The sequence below is a fragment of the Moschus berezovskii genome, chromosome 1 (genome assembly GCF_049115385.1).
Source record: "Moschus berezovskii isolate FMDL1 chromosome 1, NW_MosBer_1.0, whole genome shotgun sequence".
Classification (NCBI taxonomy): domain Eukaryota; kingdom Metazoa; phylum Chordata; class Mammalia; order Artiodactyla; family Moschidae; genus Moschus; species Moschus berezovskii.
Window position 1 is genome coordinate 118965978 of NC_142460.1, and position 19899 is coordinate 118985876.

The 19899-nt window shown below is 42.7% G+C and overlaps 1 protein-coding gene across 9 annotated transcripts in view; it reads left to right on the forward strand.

Moving 5' to 3' along the window:
• TNIK (TRAF2 and NCK interacting kinase) overlaps positions 1-19899 on the forward strand; it is a 410743-nt gene that overhangs the window by 379721 nt on the left and 11123 nt on the right. For 4 of the 9 annotated variants that reach the window (XM_055409960.2, XM_055409979.2, XM_055409989.2 and 1 more), the window contains 6 exons: positions 2417-2546; positions 8872-9036; positions 11940-12051; positions 12858-13028; positions 13723-13866; positions 17298-17432. In XM_055409960.2, the coding sequence (XP_055265935.1) occupies positions 2417-2546; positions 8872-9036; positions 11940-12051; positions 12858-13028; positions 13723-13866; positions 17298-17432 (857 nt within the window). Of the gene's footprint in view, positions 1-2416; positions 2547-8871; positions 9037-11939; positions 12052-12263; positions 12351-12857; positions 13029-13722; positions 13867-17297; positions 17433-19899 lie in introns of all 9 variants that reach the window. The other 5 variants (XM_055409944.2, XM_055409953.2, XM_055409970.2 and 2 more) reach the window with 3 other exon arrangements.

Genomic DNA, 19899 nt, shown 5'->3' on the forward strand with positions numbered 1-19899 from the left:
AGATAAATCTTAATACAATTTTCATCTTTAAATTGTTCCAGGAAAAATTGGACCTGGTAGGAGTAGTGACCACAGAAGCTTTGGAAAGATTATACAGACAAAGAAGCTGATTGATGTATCATATCTTTGCCGTAACATCTGCATAGAGAAGAGTTGGAACCAGTGATGGCAATTTTACTAAAATTATGATGAAAATGAAAAATTGGGGAAGAGTTTAACTGAGATATGTAAAAAATTAAGGAATTGTCTTATTGAAAAGAGCAATAGGAAATACTTTTTTCATGAAAATTCATCCATATTGAGATATTTCTGATTAAAATGTTTGGACTTCCCTGATGGCTCAGACGATAAAGCGTCTGCCTACAATGTGGGAGACCGGGGTCCAGTCCCTGGGTTGGGAAGACCTCCTGGAGAAGGAAATGGCAACCCACTCCAGTATTCTTGCCTGGAAAATCCCATGGACGGAGGAGCCTGGTAGACTACAGTCCATGGGGTCGCAAAGAGTCGGACACAACTGAGCGAGTTCACTTTCACTTTTCAGAATCAGAATATCATCAGAATAAAGAAGATAAGTGGAGGAAAATATCTTCGGTATTTGAACTCAGGTGGGACTCTCTAATGGTGAAAGAGAACTTGACTGTATGGTGTCAACCCAGTGGTGGTCACCAGGTCAGTCGAGCCTCTGACAGTGCCAAAGAATGCCTGAGTGACAAAGGAAAGTGCCTCCCTTCCTAGGGAGCTTTGGCTCTTGATAAATGCTTAATTTACTGACTGACTTGTCTAACATCATCTTGTCCCAAAAAAGAATTTAAAGCTGCTAAGAAAAAATAAAATACAAGATAAAACAGATTTTCGAATAAATGAGTAAAGAAATCATAGTTATGAGAATTATTCTGATAGACCAATCTAGCAATACACCAGGAATTCATTACATCAATTTCTTTTTCCATGTCTCTGTAACACTATTAATAGCTCCTTCCTGGGAGTGAAATATTAAAAATACTTCTTTGAAATTGCTTCCCAAACACATTAATTCTAGCCCATACCTAGATGTATTTAATTCAAAATTCAGCCTCAGTATAAAAGAGAGTTAACTGCCCAGTGGGGTAACAATAGGTCCAGCATTGAAAACTGAAGTCCTACAGGCACCCACATCACATGTCTGGCCCTCGGTTTCCTGCAGTGCTTTGGTCTGTGCCAGGGGCCACAGCAAACATCAATGTCTGCTCTCAGAGCGTATGTCAAGATCTGATTCCCTTCTTCCACTGTATCTTAAATAGAAGAGCAAGAAATGAACTGGAAATAAATATGCCACAGTGTGAGGTGATTACAGAGATTTTTAAAAGTACTGGATGCTCTTGAGTTAAACAGCCTCGTTAATGGATGCCTGGTACACCAGAATGCTCTTCATAGATACTTATTCTCTATAAAACAGTGTAACACCTACTTATCACATGATTATTTTTATACTCCTATTCTGTGCCAAGTTCTGTGCTGGATCCTGGGTATTTAAGGATGAGCAAAAAGTCAAGAATTCTGCCCTCACAAGCATCTTTTCTAATGAGAAAAAAGAGGAAAATTAGAAGAGTCAGAAAGATCTAGAATTGCAAATCGTGATGAGGACTATTAAAGAAAAAGGATGCAGAGCAAGAAGAGGAGCTGGTGGGATAAGATGTGGATGGCTGGTGAGAGAAGGCTTCTCTGGGAAAGTATCAGATGGATGATAGGGAACCAGCCAAGTGGGGTAGAAGAGATCTTTCCAGGCAGAGGAACAGCATGGACAAAATCTAGGGCATCTGCTGGTCAGAGAGGAGTAGGGAGAACTTGGAGATCTTGCGGAGCCCAGTTGCTTACCCTGGCTAACGGGTGGAGAGGACGACTATTACACGTGGAAGTGGGACCCCAGTTCAAGCATCCTTGCAGTGTTAAAGATTAAAGTGGAATGCGCTTCAGGCCACTGAGCTGTACACTTAAATTATATGTTATATCTACTTTACTACAATAAAATATATCACCGTGGACAGGAAACAGAGGCTCCCTAAGCATTTGTTTGTTCAGTTGCTAAATCATGTCCAACTCTTTGCGCCCCCAGGAACTGCAGCACACCAGGCCTCCCTGTCCATCACCATCTCCTGGAGTTTGTGCAAACTCATGTCCATTGAGTTGGTGATGCCATCCAGCCGTCTCATCCTCTGTCGTCCCCTTCTCCTCCTACCTTCAATCTTTCCCAGCATCAGGGTCTTTTCCAATGAGTTGGCTCCTCACATCAGGTGGCCAAAGCATTAGAGCTTCAGCATCAGTCCTTCCGATGAATATTCAGGGTTGATTTCCCTTAGGATTGACTGGTTTGATCTCCTTGCTGTCCAAGGGACTCTCAAGCATACGCTGTCATGAATACTGTTCCCTCCTATTTCAGACCCACAGGAGGCCCCGGGAGTGCTGAGCAGTACAATGTGGGAATGGTCGGCACGCACGGGCTGGAGGCCTCTCCTGCAGACACTTTCGGCGGCAGTATTTCAAGAGAAGGAACCTTGATGATAAGAGAAGTAAGTTGGTATAAAAACTGTGCAGAAGTGTATTTCTTAATTGGTTTTTATATTAGAGCTTTCACAGAGGATGCTCACAGCATGTATTTTAGGGAATGAAGGGTGAGGGAGGGAGAAGGGCCCGTGTTTCTAAATGCTTGGGTGATTTTAATTGTCCACCTTCTTCCCACATCCTTCCGAACTTTTGCAGTGTGACTTAATCACATTAGTCCAGATTCGTCAGTGGAAGCTATGCAAATTGGAATATAGCATTTGAGCCTAAGGATATAAAACTGGAAACCCAGATGTTTCCTAGCACAGGAAAACAGAAACGAATGGTCTATTCAGATAGCATCAGTGGCCTTGCTGTGCCTCCTCCTCCCCACTCCAGGTTTTATCCTTGTGCATTTATGTAAAAAATGCTCTCTGGTTCCAAAAATGGTGATATCATCTTATCCAGTTAAATGAACATTAAAGACTGTTAAGCTGTCTGGTAAAAGAACAAAGAAATAAGCAGATGTATGTAAAAAAAAAAAATGCTCCTTAGCATTTTGAGTAATTTTGTTTTTTTAAACTCTAGGGACATCATTTTGGAGGGGCCGGGGGGCACACATTTCCTTTCACCTGCCCCTCCAGCATGCAGCGTTTCCCCATTGTATCTGTGCTGACCAGAAAGGCCTGGACATGTTGGAATACATCTTTTCTCATTTTTCACTCCATCATCACTGTGCGAGTTTATCATCAGGTCTTTTCTTAGAAGGAAATTAGTGGCTGGTGACACTGGGCAAAGTTACTTGACCTCTCCCTGCAGCCGTTTTGTCATCTATAAAGTTTCATAAATAATAGTAAATGACTCACAAGATGATTGGGAGGATTCAATGAGCTAACTGCCTAGAAGCATCCAATAAATGTTACCTATTTTATTTCACTCTCTCCACAGCATCAAGCTCTCCTTTTACTTGCTATCACTTCCCACTTTTCCTTTCTGAAACATAAACATATATCATCTGTCATTCCCCTTCCTTAGCCAGGATTGATTAGAAAACACTAACCGCAGGCTTTGCTCTCCAAAAAGGCAAAGGGCATCTCATTTTTGTAAGAAAGGAACTATAGTTTTAGGATGAATAAGGCCTTTGAAATAATGATGAGCAGTAAAGCTATAACTGGAAGACTAGTTCGCAAAGCAGATTTCTAGAATTTCATTTTATGGCCTTGCCGAATATTTCAAGTAGACTTTAAAGAGCCCTTTCACAGAAGCCTGGAATGAAAAATGGACTTGGCTGCTGAAGTTGACATTGTGTCGTGCTGGCATATAAATCTCCCTGCGTGGTAAATGGATAATTTCAGTGGAAGTGTAGAGGGCTTCTCTCACTAGACCCCATCACCAGGGAAAACATAAGGGGAAATGTTCTGGAATGAGTTACTCTCTGACTCCAAATTAAAGAACTCCAATTTCTAATGTGGTTTCAGATTTGCTGGAACCTTTAGGACAAAGTCAATACCTTGACATGGTTATTTGGAGCCACATTTTGAGCTCAGTCACCAATCAAATGGCTCTGTAATATTTAAAGCATTCCAACATTACGACCGCAGCCAGTCACCTTGAAAATTGCGTTCACCAGTGTCGTATATAAGTTTGATCTATTGAGGACCCTATAATTTTTTTTGTCCTCTCGATTTCTAAATTCTACTCTTTCCAAACACAGGCTTTTAAAATAACAACCTGAGTTGAAATCCATTCAAAATGTGTGTATTAAAAAGATAAATACAAATTAAAGTGTGACCGAGAGAATAAGAAAGTAGAAACCCTTATTGGTTCAGTTCCATAAGATGAACGTCAAGGAGAAATCACTCAACTCAGACTTCCCTAGTGGTCTAATGGTTAAGAATCCACCTGTCAATGCAGGGGACACAGGTTCGATCCCTGGTCTGGGAAGATCCCACATGCCACGGGGCAACTAAGCCCGTGTGCCACAACTACTGTGTCTATGCTCTAGAGCCCTTGAGCTGAAACCACTGAGTCCAGAAGCCCTAGAGCCCATGCTCTGCAACAAGAGAAGCCACTACAATGAGACGCCTGCATATCTCAACTAGAGAGTAGGCCCCGCTCTCCGTAACTAGAAAAAAGCCCACACAGAAGACCCAGCAAGGTCAAAAATAAATTTTTTTTCTAAAGAGAATCACTCAGCTCATCCTTCTCATAGGAGTGGACAAGATGGTTCTATAGGAATGCACTGGCTCCCCTCTCCATGGTCCTGTCAGACACAAACCCCCTTGTAGCACACACCCCTGCCTTGCGGGTGTACCTTTCCTTCACCCATGACCCCATAGGACCTGCCTTTACTCGCTTTCTAGAACACCACCACACCATCTATCATCCACCACTTTGTCCACAGGGGCCCAACTGCTGAAAGAGCTGTTCTTGTTCACAGCCCATTCTGCACCCCAAAGACCCCTGGGGTCTGGCTCAGCTTCCCTTCCTCCTAGAACCTCTCCATGGGCGCCTGTCCACAGCACCTTCCTCATTACCCAGCTGGTATCTCTCCAGGGTCTGTTCATGCCCTGAACTAGGATACTGGCTTACCCATGAAACTGTTTGGGTTATAAGTAATAGAAAAACAAACAAAAAAGAATCCACTTACAACAGCTTAAGAAAACAAGGCAGGGGACTTCGCTGTGGGTCCAGTAGCTAAGACTCTGCACTCCCAGTGCAGGGGGTCCAGGTTTGATCCCTGGTCAGGGAGCTAGATCCCAAGTAAGAGTTTGCACACCACAGCTAAAAATCCCAAGTGCTTCTACTAAGACCAGGCACAGCCAAATATATAAAATAATTTTAAAAACAGAAAATAAAGGCCGAGCAGGTATCAAAGATTGGGGAATAAGGATTCAGAGGTATTTCCTAGATGGAATCAAAAGCAGAGAATGAGTTGGGACCCTAAGGAGAGTTAGAATCAGAAACTGCAAAGGGATTAGGAGCTCAGGCAGCTTCGCCTGGACTGTCTCCGGCCCTCTTGCTGCCTGTCTCTCTTTATCCTCATCTCTGTTCCCTCCACTTTCTCCCTTTTTCTCTCTCTCCACATACCAGGTTTCTCTTCTGAAATCTTGTGGTCTGACCACTCCCCACCATGGCCCCCCACCAACATTGCAAGGTGTTCACCACATCCCGGTTCAGCTGCCCAACAGAGACTGACTGGTATCTCTCAGACTAACTGGAAATTCCAGTGGGAGTCTGGTTGTAGTTAGCTCAGGTGTCCTGGTCCAGTCGATCAGCTGTGGCCAAGAGCAGAGCCACTCAGGACAGCAGTGGCCAAAACACCCAGGCTCTGCCACAACACCTGGATTTCACCACTTACAGCCCATGTCACTCAGGACAAGTTAATTGAATTCTTTACGCTGAAGTTTTTCCATCTGTAAAATGGTGATAGTGGAAACTAGCTCCTGGTGGTACTGTAAGGATATGGACCTAAAGTGTTTAGCACAGTACCCGGCATATACGGATATTCAGAACACTCCAGTTCCCACGCCAGGGCACTAGTAAGCGCATGAAGAGTTAGTTGGGACTCTGTTAATGATATCCTAGAGGACAGAGCTGCTGGTCATTTATCTTCATGTTCCCAGCAGAATGCATGGCACACAGAAGGTGTTTAATTCCAAGAGGGTGCTGGTTGAACACACAAAAGGGTGATGACTCAGAAGTGGGAAGACTCAGGGGTCACCGCTGAATTCCTTCAGGCTTCTCAGTGTCTGCACCATTTCCCTTGTGAGACTATTCCAGTCTTTCTTTTATAACCAGTATGTCTACATTCAGTTTTGGCTTGAGGCGGAACGCTGCTGATCCAAGAGAGACCACAAAACTCTCAAGAGACAGTGCGTGATTTATGCTACTCGGAAGTTGTGGGGAAAACGGTGAAAAGCTTTTCAGTATTCCAACAGAAGTTAGAGCTGCCCAGGACACATAAAATAGGAGATGATAAAGTAAATTAGGACTGAACCCCCTAAATGTCATTTAACAGATGAGATGTTCAGATGAGCACTGTGACAAAATGAGTCCAGAAAATGCCCCTCTCCTGATCAGTCATGGGCCGGGAGCATTGTGCCAAGAGACCCGAGGACACTAAGGCTTTCCAGTTATTTCTCAAGCTTCCTGGTAACGTCAATTACATGCACCCTTTCAGGAACTTGGGAGTCTTTCGTCTTCCCCCAAAAGGGCCTCCTTTCACTTCAGCCAGAGTCAGGTGCAGAGCTTTAATTGCAGGACCAGGACAGGCTCCAGAAAGAAGGAGCACCATCCCTTGCCCATGCCAGGCCCAAACAAGGCAGGGAGTGTACCTGCCGCGCTCCTCATCAAATCCTTCATGTTCAGCAAAATGCCCCACACTTAGTGGATACTCAGAAATGTCGGTCAAATGCATGAAAAAAAGAAAAAGTCAAAGAAGGGAATCACTACTCAAATTAGGTCTCCTGTGAACTCCGGGAGTTGGTGATGGACAGGGAGGCCTGGCGTGCTGTGATTCATGGGGTCGCAAAGAGTCGGACACGACTGAGCGACTGAACTGAACTGAAGAAACCTCAGTGAGCCAGCCACATAAATGTTAAGTTAGAAAGTACAGTCCTGGACAGGACTACAGTGTGAGCACTGGCTTTCTGGGAGCAGAATTTTCTTGTAACTCTGTGTTTCGTTTCTAAAATTTTTGGGAGGAGGCTTTGCCCTCTAGGGCAATGATTTCCAACCTGTTAAGTTATGCAGCCCTATCAGTAAGACATCCAGGGAATGCCACATAATACAGTGTATTTATTTACTTACAAATCATGCATTTGTCCTTTGGTACTAACATAGTATATATATTATAAAGTACCTTTAAAGGACATTGAAAAGAGGAAACTACAGGCCACCCTTCCCTTTGTGACTGCATTTATGCTGAGTTAGCTCAGTCTTTCCCAGCTGTCCTGGGAAGGGGAAGAGAGGAGACACGGGTAGGCTGGGGTTGGGGGGTGGGGTGGGAGTGGTTCAAGGACCTAACCGGAAATGGGAGGGATCTCCCGGGTCTTAACGGGGAAGATTGGGTCCCTGCGGGAAGACTGACCCAGCTGATAACTTAGTGGCCCAGAGTCAGTCCCTCATTCCCAGACCTTTGAGGAAGACTTTTCTTGGAGCACAGATTCCTCAAGGGCCTGACTGCTGCAGCAGAAGGGCCCCAGCTTGCCCAGTGCAGAGCTGGCAGGGGCATTCAGCCAAAGGAGACACATGGCCAGGCTCTGCTGCCTTCATCATCTTGGGCCGTGTGATCTTAGACTGCTTGTTTAACATCTCTGAACTACAGTTAATAAATGAGATAATCCTTGTGGGGGGAAATGGATGCTATGAAGAGTACTTCAGATGCATTGTTGGTTATGATGACTTCATTTTTTTTTAAGTTGTATTGGAGTATAGTTGATTTACTATGTTGTGTTAGTTTCAGGTGTATAGCAAAGTGAATCAGTTATACATATATCCACTCTTTTTCTTCAGATTCTTTTCCCATTTAGGCCATTACAGAGTGTTGCGTAGGGTTCCCTGCACTATACAGTAGGTCATTATTAGTTATGTATTCTAAGTAAAGTCATGTGTAAATGTCGTTCTCAATCTCTCAATATATCCCTCCCCTTCTTTTCCCCTGGTAACCATAAGTTTGTTTTCTACATCTGGGAGTTGATTTCTTTTTTTTTTTCACCAGTTCCTGGCACAAGGCACCATAATGTATATAAACGCTGAGAGTCAATGTTAGTGATAGTGGATGTAAAACCTTATTTTCAAATTATCTTTAGATCACTTCCATGTTTTCTTTGTAACTCCCATCAGCTATGATTAGTTAATCATTGGCTTGACCTCACAACTGACCAAGAACCCTGTGAGTTGGGAATCATCTCTGCATTTTCTTGGAGTATCCTAGGCATGGATTATTAATGTTATCTCAGACTACTGCTTCTCTTCAGAGATGTTTTAGGTCATGTAATTGTTTTTTATATATGTCATTGTAACCTCGTGATGTGATCTGGTGTGCACACACAGACACTGCAGAAGAGGAACATCACGTATGGTCCCCACCAAGCCCTGCTCCACAGTTCACCTGTGCCATTACTGTCTTCCCACAGGGCACCCCCACATCATATGTGCCCCCTGACTGCCCCTCGTGCAGGAGTATAATACCCTAGGGTCCATCCATGTACTAAATAGTAGCAACCTTAACCTTTCTCTTAGACGAAACTGAAATCTGAGTGTCTTCCCACACCCCAGGGGGACGGTTTGCAGGCCACTGTGCCTGTGCTGAGGGGTGATGTCACTCTTTGTGTGTTGTGCGCCCCCCAGCCGTCCGGAGAGAAGAAGCGACCTGGCCACAGTGACAGCAATGGCTTTGCCGGCCATATCAACCTCCCGGACCTGGTACAGCAGAGCCATTCCCCTGCGGGGACCCCCACCGAGGGCCTGGGGCGCGTCTCCACCCACCCCCAGGAAATGGACGCCGGGACTGAAGTAGGTGCTGGGTAGGAGCCACAACAGCTCTGTTCTCATTTGGAGATTCTGAGACCCTGGTCTCCTCAAGAAGGAGGTTTTGACAAGCTCTCAGAAATCTATTTGGTTGGGTTCTGCAGGCTTCCCAGGTGGCGCAATGACAAAGAATCCACCTGCCAGTGCAGGAGACCCAGGTTTAATTCCTGGGTCAGGAAGATCCCCTGGAGAAGGGAAAGGCTACCCACTCCAGTATTCTTGCCTAGAGAATCTCCATACACAGAGGAGCTTGGCAGGCTACAGACCACAGGGTCACAAACATTTGGACATGACTGAGCGACTGAGCACACATAACTACTTATGCATGTACTCAAATGGAGGCAGTGTTAGAAGGAGAGCAGTGAAACGTTCACAGGTAGCAGCCGAACCAATACCTGCTTTTACAGATGAGAATACTGAGGCTCAGAGAGGTTAAGTATCTTGCCCAAGGCACACAGCTGGTTTGTGACAGACCTGGGACCAGAACTGGGACCTCCTGTCTCTCAGCTGGTGAAGAATCCGCCGGCAGTGCAGGAGACCCTGGTTTGATTCCTGGGACAGGAAGGTCCCCTGGAGAAGGGATAGGCTATTTACTCCAATATTCTTGAGCATCCCTGGTGGGTCAGCTGGTAAAGAATCTACTGCAGTGCGGGAGACCTGGCTTCAATCCTTGGGTTCGGAAGATCCCCTGGAGGAGGACATGGCAACCCACTCTAGTATTCTTGCCTGGAGAAACCCTGTGGACAGAGGAATCCGGTGGGCTGCAGTCCATAGGGTCACAAAGAGTCAGACATGACTGAGCGACTAAGCACGTCTCTCAGGCTAGGGATGAAAACTTCAGCCTGTAGAGATTCCAGGACCAATAACTGAGGTTCATATTTACGTTAACTTAGTCAAACTAAATTTGACTTAGATGAAATAAGGTTGAAATGATTCGTTTATGAAAAGTAGATACATTCTCAGAGTCTTCATCTTCCTAAACTCCAAATCGCACAAGAAAGGGAGAAATGGGATATTATCTTTCCTCCACAGAAAGGAGTCTGGGAAAAAAGCCAAAATAAAAGCAGTCTGTTGGGCAGTGCTTGTGCATGTCCTTGACAGAGCAGGTTGGATGAGGACATGGTGCTTGGTCATGTTTCATGAATGGATAGTCCTGTGAATCACCATAGACTCAACATATATTTATACAGCATATGCACTGCTGTTTTTGATGTTGTCCACATGCTGAGTTTTTATAATGCACCATTTGGATTCGAAAGTTATAGAGCAGATGAACTTTATTTGTTGCAGGGAAGAGAACACAGAGCATTCCATTAATATTCCAGCTTCATGCACCATGGACAGGTTTTTCTTATCTGAATACCTCTTTGGGTACAAAGGAGGATTCTGTGTGGTTGGACTCTGCTTAAAATTCTGCTGCTTCCCCAGCTCTAAGTGGGAATCTTGGTACTTGCCACACCTCCTTCACAGACTTCGAAAGATTGAAGGAGAGGATGTCTGTGAAAGTGCTCTGTTTCAGAGGGGGAATCCTACCTTGTGAAGGATGAAATAGTTTTGATTCATAATGTGAAGGGGAAATCTTGAATCAGATTGGGCTTTTGTGGTTTTCTCTTTATGTGTTTAGGGGTTTGGGGATCCAGGTTTTATTTTTACATAAAACCTTTTTAAAAAATGAAAACTTAAAGACATTTATCCCCCCCAAAAGATGCTTCTTACGTTCATGGCTGAGGTTCATATTTACATTAATTTAGATGAAATAAGATTGAAGTGATTTGTTTATGAAAAATAAATACATTCTCAAAGTATTCATCTTCCTAGACTCCAAATCATACAAGAAAGGAAAATCTGTTGGTGATATGAATAGGATTTGACAATAATAGACAAAACGAGGAGATAGTTATTGAAACTCCTTTGGCAAAAGTCAAATGTAGAATATCGTGACATGAAGCCTTGAAAGTTTAGTGCTTCCTAGTCTAGTTCTGATTTCATAGTCGAACGGTTCTGTCCAGGCCCTTCAGGTTATTTTTTAAGTAAGCTGTCGAGGTACCTGCAGACCTAGTATCTTCATGAGGTCCCTAGATAGAGCATATAAATGTGTGTTATTTTAAGGAAACCATCGTGAGAAGGAAAAAAAATCTTTATTCCCTGGAAGAAATTGTCTCTGTATTGCAGATTTTAAGGCTTCTTGAGTCAATACCAGTCCACCTGCATCACCAGGCCAGCATGAAAGGGCTCAAATGGGCCAGGAGGGAGTCGAGTGGCTCGAGTGTCCAGGATGAAGTGCTGCTGTGTTCACATGCTTACTTAACTCATTTCCAGTTTGCCTACTTTTCTTAAGACTACTTAGTCAGTGGGAGGTTGCTTTTACTTCAAGAGAGTGATAATCTCTCTGTCACCACAGCCATCTTAACAGATACTAAGGTACCACATGTGGCACATAATGTCATTTGCTCACTGCAGCTCTTGCAGTTTGATAATTCACGAACTCCAAGAGCCAATGGTTAGTGAGGAATCAGTACTAGGAGAAGCTGGAGAGAGAAGCACACACTTTGACTTGGTGGTTAGGGTGTATACCATTGGATACTTTGAAGAGTCTCTAGTAAGCTTCCCCTGTGGCTCAGCTGGTAAAGAATCCGCTTGCAATGCGGGAGACCTGGGTTCAATCCCTGGATTGGGAAGATTCCCTGGAGAAGGTGAAGGCTACCCACGCCAGTATTCTGGTCTGGAGAATTTTGTGGCCTATACAGTCGATGGGGTCGCAAAGAGTTAATCACAACTGAGCGACTTTCACTTAGTAATTTTAAAGCCCAAGCAGAGTATTGTTAGCATTGTTGGTTGCTGTGATATTTACCTATCTGGTCTTCTTAATCTTCTTGCTTATTGACTAGTATGGCCTGGGGAGCAGCACCAAAGCCTCCTTCACCCCCTTTGTGGACCCCAGGGTATACCAGACGTCTCCCACTGATGAAGATGAAGAGGATGAGGAATCACCAGCTGCGGGTAAGCTAGAAGTCCCTGATGTTTCAGAAACAGCTTGCTTTTCCATTCTGATATGGCCTGATAAAAAACTCAACTCTTCATTCAGTAGTTAAGCCATAAACTGCTTAGGCCCTGTCTTAAAAGGAAGACTTTTTATTTTTTTATAGGATTCCTCAAAGTTCTGGGTTGTGTTTTGTTTTTTTTTTTCATCTTTTCTATTTTGATTCTGGTAGGAACCCAGAGGTATCCAGGGGCCCTGGGAAAAGCTGTTCCTCCGAGATCTCCAAACTCACCACCTATTTCTCAAAAGCAGTTTCTGGGTACAATGCGTGCACGCAGTAGATACTTAATAAATGCGTGTTGAGTTGTGTTGAGTTCTAGGTGTGTGCTTCCTACTGCAAAAGTCTGGCTGATTTAGAGGAGAGCCTTGCTTTCTAGAATTCTGCAACTCACTAATCATCAGACTCACCTTAGGCCAGTTTGTCGATGGATAACGTGGCATTTCAAAAAGTAAATCTTTCCTGCATATATTACAGGAGATGGGAATGGTATATTTAATTTTATGAGATGAATGTTAATTCCCTCAACTGCTCAAGTAGTGTCTATAAACCTGTTTTACTAATAGATAAAATACTGCTTTTATGAATAACTTGTACTTGATTCTACTAAAAAAAAGTGTAAAATATTTATAGTTTCAGCATTTCTTTGCCTTTACTATAAAGCACACTAAACAAGGAAAAATCCTAGTGTTTTGAAGCCCCTTCTCCATGTCTCCATTGGTTTATATTTCAAGATGCCACTGATTTCTTTGATTCTTTTTCTCAAAGCTCTTTTTACTAGCGAACTTCTTAGGCAAGAACAGGCCAAACTAAATGAAGCAAGAAAGATTTCAGTGGTAAATGTAAACCCAACCAACATTCGGCCTCATAGCGACACACCGGAGATCAGAAAATATAAGAAGCGATTCAATTCAGAAATACTTTGTGCAGCTCTGTGGGGTAAGTTGGTGCTTGTAACATTCATTAATGGATTGAAGAGGAATCTCACCATCAGAAGAATGTTGATTCAATCATGGGTGTTAGAGACCTGACTTGGGACTGCCTTGGCCTCAAGAAAGATCGAGAGCAATTTTATATTTAGAAAGAACTGATATACTCAGGATAACAGAAGGAGATCCAAAATGATCTTGTCACACAACAGGGATGGGCTCAAACCAACAACAGATCTAGCTCCCACTTAATACTCGCCTGCCATGTGCCCAGCACAGTGTGAGCGTATGTGAAAGGCGAGAGGACTAGGAATCGCTGCATGAATATGAGTGCAGTGAACCTTGGCGAAGTCTCAAGGTGGGATTTACCGAGAGAGCCAAGAAAAGGGAGGGTGTCACAGGAAAGGAGTAAAGGCAGACTGTGCTGGCATCACAGCCATGCCTCAGGCTCCTCTCAAGAACACTACTCTAGGCAGTAGAGCAGCTTCATGTAATGAATGCTGCTACCACTTTATAAAAGAAAACTAATTTCATTACTAGAGCAACAGTGATTTAATTACTATCTCAGAGCTTCTACACTCTACTGTGGTATGCCTACTTGCTCACTGGTTTATAAGGTACAGCTCTTAGGTTTTACAGGGACCCCAAATACAGAAGAGTAAAGCCTGTAAGAGTCAGTCTTGGGACCCTTCTTAAATTTGCAGGTGTAAACCTCCTGGTGGGAACCGAAAATGGCCTGATGCTTTTGGACCGAAGTGGGCAAGGCAAAGTTTATAATCTGATCAACCGGAGGCGATTTCAGCAGATGGATGTGCTCGAGGGGCTGAATGTCCTCGTGACAATATCAGGTATGTTGTGAGATGACCAGGTCTGCATGGGTGGGAAAGGCGATCGCCTCGCTTCTGAAGGAATAGTAAGCTCTGCTCGTCCCACCAGCAAGTGGCATAGTGAATTATGACAGTGCAGCGAGTGACATCACCCACATTTTCTAACTCTGGAGATTCTGACCTTCCAAGGGAAGTCTCTCACCTCTGCCCAAAATCTGAATCAGACAGAGACATGATAGCTGTGTGCTTATGGAGCTTTACCTCTACTGGTACTCAGCAAGGATCTTTTTAAGGTCTGTTCTTAGAAGGAGAATATAAAAATGTAGGCTTCTGGCAGTGAGAAATTTTGTAAGCAGAAATATCTCTGGTCTCTTTTCTTGTAAGAACTGCTTTAGCTTATAGTTCACGGATGCTTCAGCGAGTGCTGCTGGCCCATAGGTGATTGCATCTGCGAGGAGATTTGACTGGAGGAATCATTATTGCTACACTCTGCAGCTTTCTGGTTCCCAAAAGAGCCTTAAAAAAGATGGAGACAGGGTCTTTCCTGGTGCTCCAGTGGTTAAGAATGCATCTTGCATTAATGGAGAACAATCTGTAAAAATACTGAATCTCTATGCTATCCTCCTGAAGCCAATATAATATTGTAAATCAACTATATTTCAATAAAAATAATACAATTAATCAATGTGGAAAAACAAACAGAAAAAAGAATTCATCTTGCAATGCAGGAAATTTACGTTTCAATCCCTGGTCAGGGAACTAAGATCCCATATGCTGTGGAGCAGCTAAGCCCACATGCTGCAACTACTGAGCCCAAGTGCTGCAAGTTCTGAGCCCACGTGCCACAACTAGAGAGTCCGTGCCCCACAACCAAATATCCCGCATGATGCAACTAAGACCCGACGCAGCAAGTAAATAAACAAAAGATATGGAGACAATAGTGAAGGCCTTACTACTGACAGGTTAAAAATGTAACCTGAAAGACTCTACATCTGTTGAAAGTTTTTCCTTGCAGATGGGTGTTTGAATGAGTTTGATAAAGCATGCCCCTCTTGCCCCCTCCCATCCCCTCCATATGAAGCAACTGTACCCCTGCACATCAGAACCCCCCGAGGAGATGTGAAAAATCTAGGATGCCCCCAGACTAGTGGGTCAGAGTCTGGGATGTGGCCCAGGTCACAGAGGCTTTGATGGCTCCTAATGTGTCTCCACTGTGCAGCCAAGCTTTGAGAACCAGCCTCTGTTTCTCAAAGAAACACATTGGGTTCCTCCTGGGTTGAGTCTCAAATAGGGTTTAGCTCTTAAGCTGTGCTTCTGTTTTGAGAAGATGCCTTCACGAGATGCCATGGTTCTGTCTTTTACCTTTCCACTGAATGCTCAGAGTTTCATCTCTTTCTATCCTCCCCAAACAAAGGTTAACCAAGTAAATTCTTCTTATATTATCATTTAAGTCACTATAGTCCTTTATTTGGGCTTTGCTAGTGGCTCAGATGGTAAAGAATCTGCCTGCAATACAGGAGACCCAGGTTCAATTCCTGAGTAGGGAAGATCCCCTGGAGAAGGGAATGGCAACCCACTACAGTATTCTTGCCTGGAAAATCCCATGGACAGGAACCTGGCGGGCTACAGTCCATGGGATTGCAAAGAGTAGGACACCACTGATGGACTAACACAGTCCTTTATTCTGGGTAATGAGTTCTTGATTGCTACACTGCCAAATCAAATTTATAGCCATACATCAGCCAGACACCTACCAAAAGGGGAAATGGTATCAGAAAATTCATGTTCAAGCTTCATTATGTGATGCATCATTTTTAAAAGTGTAACTATTCCCTGCTATCTTGAAGCACATGGGTAGGGAGAGAAGAAAATGAAAATAGTAGCCAAAGATTCTTGAAGTGCCCTCTGATCTGTGCTGGCACAGAGAAAAGAAAGCACCAGCCTCCTGCCCATCCTGGCTATTGTGATCAATGCATACGCAAGGCTTTCGGCTGCAAAGAGGAATAACAACTGCACAGTGGTTCCCTTAATTTCAGTAATAAAGATATTCTTCTGTCCAGTGTGCATATTCAAATCCAGTGTGCAATGCTTTAATGAATTCTCTTCCTCTGTTATATATCACATCTGCAAAACATATATTTTTACAAGAAATGAAAGGAAAAGTAAGTACTCAAAAAGTGGGTAAATTTCTGATCACTTAGAAAAAGCCACCCCAAAGGACAGTTTCTTATCTGGAATTTAGATAATCTCAGATGGTTGATTAAATTTAGCTCCTGTATATGCCTCAATGTTTTTAAGGTGTTTTCTTGTCATCCTAAGAATTCTTTACTGCAGGATCACTTTACCAACATTCCCAAAGGGAACTTGTACATTTTTGCACAAGTACACATTTTTTTTGTCCATTCTTATTTCTGTTTGGTACTTCTTTCAGGGATCTCAGCACCCTAAACTCTTCCAGGGTTATTTTCTGAGCCCAGATTGCCTTCCCTGAACTTGTTTCTCACATCCTTATGCAATGCCTTTTTCTGTTTAGTAAAATGAAACTACAACCAGTCATCTTTAAAGTAAGAGAGGAGGCAAGTAAGAGACTCTGCATTAACATATGGTGTGTTGGGTAGAAGATGAGGAAAAGGCAGTCACACCTGAGTATGCTAAAATGTCCATCAACACTCCTTCATGTAGTTAGATCTGGAATGTTTTGGAATGCTGATCAACTATTCTGTTACAGAATTAGGTCTTACTGAGCAGACACTGCCCTTTGCATTGGAGGAGTGAATAAGCATAGCTTGCTCAAATAAGAGCCCATGAGGGACTTCCCTGGTGGTCCAGTGCCTAGGACTTTGTGCTTCCAATGTAGGGGGCCCAGGTTCAATCCCTGGCAGGATAACTAGATCCCACATGCCACACCAAAGACCTGGCACAGCCAAATAAAACTAATTTAATAAATAAATATTGAAAAATAGAGTTCATGTGAAAGAAAAAAAAAAAAAGAAGCCACCAGAAGGTAAAAAGTTGTTCTTCAGTCAGTAAGTCTTGTCTGACTCTTTGTGACCCCGTGGACTATAGCACGCCAGTCCCTCTCTGTCCTCCGCTGTCTCCTGGTGTTTGCTCAAATTCATGTCCATTGAGTCAGCGATGCCATCTAACCATCTCATCCTCTGCTGCCCCCTTCTCCTTTGGCCATCAGTCTTGCCCAGCATCTGGGTCTTTTCCGATGAGTTGGCACTTCGCATCAGGTGGCCAAATTATACAATGATTATTTGCCCAAAACCCTTAAACCTGTTTTAATCATAAGTTCTGGCAGATGCAATACTTTGATGATGCTGGAGACACTGGTTATTATGCCTTCACACATGCACACAATTGTAAATAAAAATAAAATGGAGATGGGGAAGGATTAAGAGAAAAAGCTGTCTCCAGACCTTGAAATTAAAGCTCTGTTATTTTAACAGGAAAGAAGAATAAGTTACGAGTTTACTATCTTTCATGGTTAAGAAACAGAATACTACACAATGACCCAGAAGTAGAAAAGAAACAAGGCTGGATCACTGTGGGAGACTTGGAAGGCTGTATACATTACAAAGTTGGTAAGTCTCATGATGTGGAATTGTTTGCTCAATCCAAACTATTCAGTTAAGTTTCATTCAGTTTTTTTTTCTGTCAGATACTGGTGATGCATCTGTGACCAGTTTAAGACACTGCTGGAACCTTAAATATACTTGCATTATTTCCCCAAAAGTCAGATTGATGAAGTTCAAAGAGTGCATTCAGAATAAAGTCCTAGGCTCCAGTTTGACTCCCTCCCAAAGACCCATTAAAATGACAATAAAGGAATAAAAATGCTGTCAACCCACAAGGACAAAGGGACCAGGAGAAGACAAACCAGATAACAAGAGCTGTCAACAAATTGAACAAGAGTAGTTAAATGACTTGGAATAGACCTAACTGATCAGGAAATGCTGAATTCTAGGTCTGCTCTGAGGAAAGTCATCAAAATCAATGCAGTCACTCAACAGAACGCAGAAGGCCTAGGACCTGAGGCCCCACGTGTATCTGAGGTGGAGGTGAGGGTGAGACTAAAAATGGGAGGATTGTTGGAAAGCTTATGAACAGCAAATCCTGCAGAACTCAGTCAGGCAGCCACCCTCCCTGACTGCAGCAGGAGATGAAAGGTGGGCACAGCCAGTCTCCTGATGGGGAATAATGAATTATGAGGACACACTAATACTCGCATACACCTTCTTATCCTGCTTGGCACCCCAAATGTTGCCGGTCATGCTTATATCCCCAGGCGAGAGATGGAACGATTGTCTTTGGGTTATTTAAATGGCCAGAAAGGAAAGATGTTCAGGTACTAATATTTGACATATTGTGAAAAGAGCATGCCATCTAACCACCTTAAAAGTGAAGCCCATCAGTTGATAAGCCCATAGTAGCATACAGTGGGGAAATCTGCTAATAGGAAGGAAACTTAGAAAGAAGGGACTTTAGAGGAAACAAGGATAATGAAGAGTGGAACAAAAAAAAATTTTTTTAAAGAAACTATAATAACTTCAGGGAGATTAGAAATACCATTTCCGTAAAAGAAGAATAGGGTTTAAAAAAAAGAAAGATGAAACAAAGTTGGAGAACGTCATTCAGAGAACAAGGAAAACACCTTGGAAATTAGAATATATAGGCAGGAATAAAAATATAATAAAAGGGTTAGAAGATAAAGGTGAGAAGTGGCCTAGAGAGTGGAATGAAGAGAAAAAGGAGAGGATGGGTAAGAGAACAAAAAGGTTCAATCCAAGTGGTTCAAAATCTAAGTTACATGAGTTTTAGGAAAAAGAGAAATTAAGAAATGAAGGGGAAGAAGGCATCAAAGAAAAGATACAAGAAAAGTTTCTAGAATTAAGACCTCAAAAATCTCCAAATTAAAAGATTCACTGAGTACCCAGAATATGAAAATGAATGAAATACTGAAAAATGAATGAAAAAAAGACTTACGAGAAGACACAGCAACATGAGATTTCGGAACCCAGGAAGTGAGAAGGCTCTTAAAGTTTTCGAATTACAAATAATTCCCTGGTGGTCCCGTGGTTGGGGCTCCATGATCTCACTGCCAAAGGTCTGGTTTTGACCTCTGGTCAGGGAACTAAGATCCCACAAGCTACACCGTGCAACCATAAATAAATAATAAATAAACATTTTACATATAATAGACCCAGAATTAGATGGCCTGGGACTTATAGCAATGCTGGAAGATTAGAAGACAATGGAGCAAGGCCTTCAAAGTTCTAAAGGAAACATTTTTTTTCACTTAGTAATTTATAACCCATCTGTATTAGCCAGGGTTCTCCAGAGAAACAAAACCAGTTTGTGTGTGTGTATGGAGAGAGAGAGAAAGAAATTAGTCCAAGCAGAGTGGAACAATGGAGGGATCCAAGAAGAAAATTGTTACTAATAGATTACCTGTCATATTTGACTGTATTAAAGGCATTTATAACACTAACAGAAAGTTTCCATGTGCGTAGAGATAGATGCATTAAAAAATAGGAAGTGGAAAAAATTTGGGAAAACAAGAAAGGAATTATAATAAAGGTATACCACATGTCTCATCTATGAACAGTAATGATTTTAACACAAGATATTGACTTAACCAAAAATTGTAACTGTAACTGTGTTGGAGGTGTGAGGGAAGAATAAATGGGTACATTTGAGAGAGAGAACTAGAGAGAGTCAGCAGCTAATATCAGATAATATCTACAACTGAAAAAAATTAAATAACATTATTAGCATGTTACTTAGAAATATGGAAGTGAATTGCAGAAGAAGTAGATGAAAGTATATTAAAGACAGAATATGGAGAGGTATGCTGTAGAAAAGGAATTCAGAGAGCAGGAATTTGGTCAGTTATCCTGGGCTAATTTCTTTAGGATACAGAATACTCTGAGTGTTCAAACATTTTATAAAAGATAAAATAAAACAACTGCTGGGACTTCCCTGGTGGTCCAGTGGTTAAGAATTCACCTTCCACAGCAGTGGAGAAACAGAGAATAGATTTATGGACAC